Raw genomic sequence first — 3,211 nt, 5'->3', positions numbered from 1 at the left:
ACTCTGTCTCCTCTGCACAGACCACATGGCCTGCCCCAACCTCAGAGCCCAGTTTATTTTGCCCCACTCTCATCCCCACTCTGTCCCCAACCTATTTTATCAGCACCCCATCCCTGTGCCTAACATAACTGAACACAGGATGGACACCCACCTTTCCAGGGTTTCTTTCACATCCTAAGGGTATAAAAGAAAGAAGGTTAGCATGTTTGCACCTTGATCACTAGCAAAGACTGAATTCATGCTGGATATAGTCCTTTGCAAATTTCACAGAGTCCGCTTCTCTTGGCTCTAGAATACTTTGAGTGGGAGAGCACATGGTAGAAAAATAATCTCCTGCTTCTTCTAAAGGTGAGTTCCTGTGGATAGGAGATGTTTCTCAAATGACAGGAGACTACTTGGTCCCTTTCTTTTTCTCATACCTTCACTTTGCCCAGAGAACCTGTGGCTCACAAAGGAGCCAAACTATGGGCTTTAATTATCCAATGTCTCGGGGAGTCAGAGATAACCATAGGAAAGTGGCCAGTGAGAGCTGAGAATAAACCTGTGTACAACTGGAGTGGGCTGTTGGAAAGGCACAGAATTAAATAGCATTCTGTGGTGGCTCCAGGAGAGAGATCAGAAGCTGGAGTTGGCTCACACAGCTTATGTTTGAGAAGGCCTGGAAAATGCAGTAGAAGCCTAGGATGGCAGCAGAGCAGAGATGGTGAGAGATGTGGGCTCTGCACACAGATACCTGGGTTCAACCACCTACTAGTTATTTGACGGGCAAATTACCTAACTGCCCTAGGTCTGAGTTATTAAATGAGTGCTTCTATAAACCCATTTTGTAGAGAGCAATCACCTATAGTACATATCATCATAGCACTTAACTGCATCAAGTCTTTGAGAAAGGTGATATTGAATAGGCCCAGCACATGGTCAGTGCTCACTACACTTAAAATGTTTGACGAAGCTGAGGTTGCAGAGAGGCAGGCATGGACGCCATTGGCATCATCATCAGGCTTGGTTTGAATAGACATCCCTCTGTTTTCTTTCTCTGCCTCAGCAAGACTTTATGTATACTATATAGAATGTTAGTTCTTTAGGAAAACTATCTGTAGACCAGAACTTAGTTTTTTAGGGAAATAAATAAAAATGTATTTTGTATGACTTGAAATGTTATGCTACTACATACTTTCCCGCAAATTTCCCCAATATTCTTACCTCAAAAGATTCTGTAATCGAATTCTGACATGTAGACTCTATGTGTCCAATCATTTTGCTTAGGCTTCTTATTTGCTTGGTTAGCTGGATCTCACTGTCCCTCAGTTTCTTCAGGTTCTCTCTTTCCTCCTTTTCCAGTAGCTGGAGCTGTAGCTGTTCCTCCTCTTTCAGGAACTGGTGCATTTTTATGTATTCTGACACAACGACCTGTTTACAAGTCTTTGTCTCTTCCTGCCATCACAAATACACACACACGCGCACACACACACACACACACACACACACACACACACACACAGACACACACATACGGATAATTTAATAAAGTTAGTAACAGAAATACCAATGTAGAATTTAATCCTTACAATATCCTAGAATTCCACCAATTCTTGAAACCTGACACATAACGTATACATTATAGTGACTAGCTGAGTTGATAATTTGATATTTTAAGTGTGTTTAGATAGATACTGTAGTAATGAAAACCAAAATTTCTATCCCCAGGAGGCTATTATTCCAATTGGAACAAACAAAAATAAACAAAAAATGTATGATAGGTGGTGATCACTACCATTACAAAATATAACGCAAAATAAAATAAGGACAAAAATTATTTTCAAAGATGTTTGTTCATTTATTCCACAAACATTTTTTTCAATGAATGTAGACATTGGATCACACACTAGAAATACAAATGTACCTCACAAATACTCCCTCCCATTTAAGAACTCAAAGTTTACTGGAAAAATCAGATATGCACACGTATCTTTTTAAAATATCAAAACATTTAGTTCTTTGCTTTGCTAGCCAGCTCAAATTCAAATCTGTGACTAACTTTGAGCATTTGCTCAGGTGTAATAATCCAAACTACTATTTTGCCTTTATTTCTCTTTCTCTCCCTCTCTTTTTTTTTATTTGCACTATTTTTCCCTCAATGCATTTGAGATATTCCTTTTTTAAATTGATTTTCATCCTATGTTATATGTCTATAATTATAACTTGTATTTTAAATATTATAATCAGAGTCAAAATAGAGGTGCCCCAAGAGGGAAAAAAAAAAAAAGAAAAAAAAAGCCAGCCTGAAGATGGTGAAATTGAGCTGCGTCTTGAGATTTCAAAGTGGACAAGCAGAGGTGGGCATCCCAAAGCAAGGATACCGCATACTGTAAGATTGAGACTAAAAAAAAAATTGTCTTTATTCCCTGGCATTTCACTAAGATCCTTTTGCTACCCCTCCCTTCATAAAATCATATACAAGAACAAAATGCAAAAGTACGACAGTTACTGACCTTACACAACATGACTCTCTCCTTCTCGTGGGTTAATATAACCTGAGTTTCCCTTTTCTTTTTACGCAAAAGATTTAGGATTTCCTGGAGTTTCTCCTGTAACAGAAAAACACTCTGTGGCAAATGAGCAGTGCACAAGGTTATAAAAGGGCCTTGAGGACCAATAACAACAGGATGACTGGGATTCTACAAAGGGTAAAGCAGAATCCATGCCAAGTTTGTGGTCTGGTGCCTGGAGGTTGGCACCCATGATTGTCACCTATAGGCAATGTTGTGGGAGTTAAGTGATGGAATCTGATTTGTGTTCTGAGATTTATGTTGAGCAGCCAATCTTACTTTGTGATGTTCCTCAGCCTCACTCGAGAGATACACTCTGTTTAATCCGTGACACTGGGTCGAGAAAGCGTTTGCACCCTGCTCATCATCAGGGGGCACATTAGTGGCTGCCAGCATTCTACCATAGGAGCTGTGTTTGCCCTCACTCTGCAGCACCTGGGACCTGAGTTGCTTGCCGATGCCAGCCAGCCTCCCCAAACGCTCATTGGGCTGGAAATGAGGGGCCTCCAAGGTCCTCCAGCACTCAGGACAAGATAAAGGAGTGTTATGTTTCTTCCAGCTCTTCAGGAGACACACCAGACAAAAGCTGTGCCCACACTCAGTGGTCACTGGGCTGGTGAAATAGTTCAAGCAGATGAAACAGGTCAGTTCTTCCCTGAGAT

The 3,211-nt window shown here is 40.7% G+C and overlaps 1 protein-coding gene across 1 annotated transcript in view; it reads right to left on the bottom strand.

Moving 5' to 3' along the window:
* Nucleotides 1–3,211, bottom strand: part of TRIML1 (tripartite motif family like 1) — an 8,266-nt gene that overhangs the window by 2,595 nt on the left and 2,460 nt on the right. The window contains exons 2-4 of the mRNA XM_019634973.1: nt 2,829–3,204; nt 2,493–2,588; nt 1,204–1,434 (exon numbers count right to left, since the gene is read on the bottom strand). Coding sequence (XP_019490518.1) covers nt 1,204–1,434; nt 2,493–2,588; nt 2,829–3,204 — 703 coding nt within the window. The remainder of the gene's footprint in view (nt 1–1,203; nt 1,435–2,492; nt 2,589–2,828; nt 3,205–3,211) is intronic.

This window comes from Hipposideros armiger, unplaced genomic scaffold (assembly GCF_001890085.2).
Source record: "Hipposideros armiger isolate ML-2016 unplaced genomic scaffold, ASM189008v1 scaffold_2403, whole genome shotgun sequence".
Classification (NCBI taxonomy): Eukaryota; Metazoa; Chordata; class Mammalia; order Chiroptera; family Hipposideridae; genus Hipposideros; species Hipposideros armiger.
Note: the sequence above shows the minus strand (reverse complement) of the source record. Positions and strands in the feature narration are given on the sequence as shown.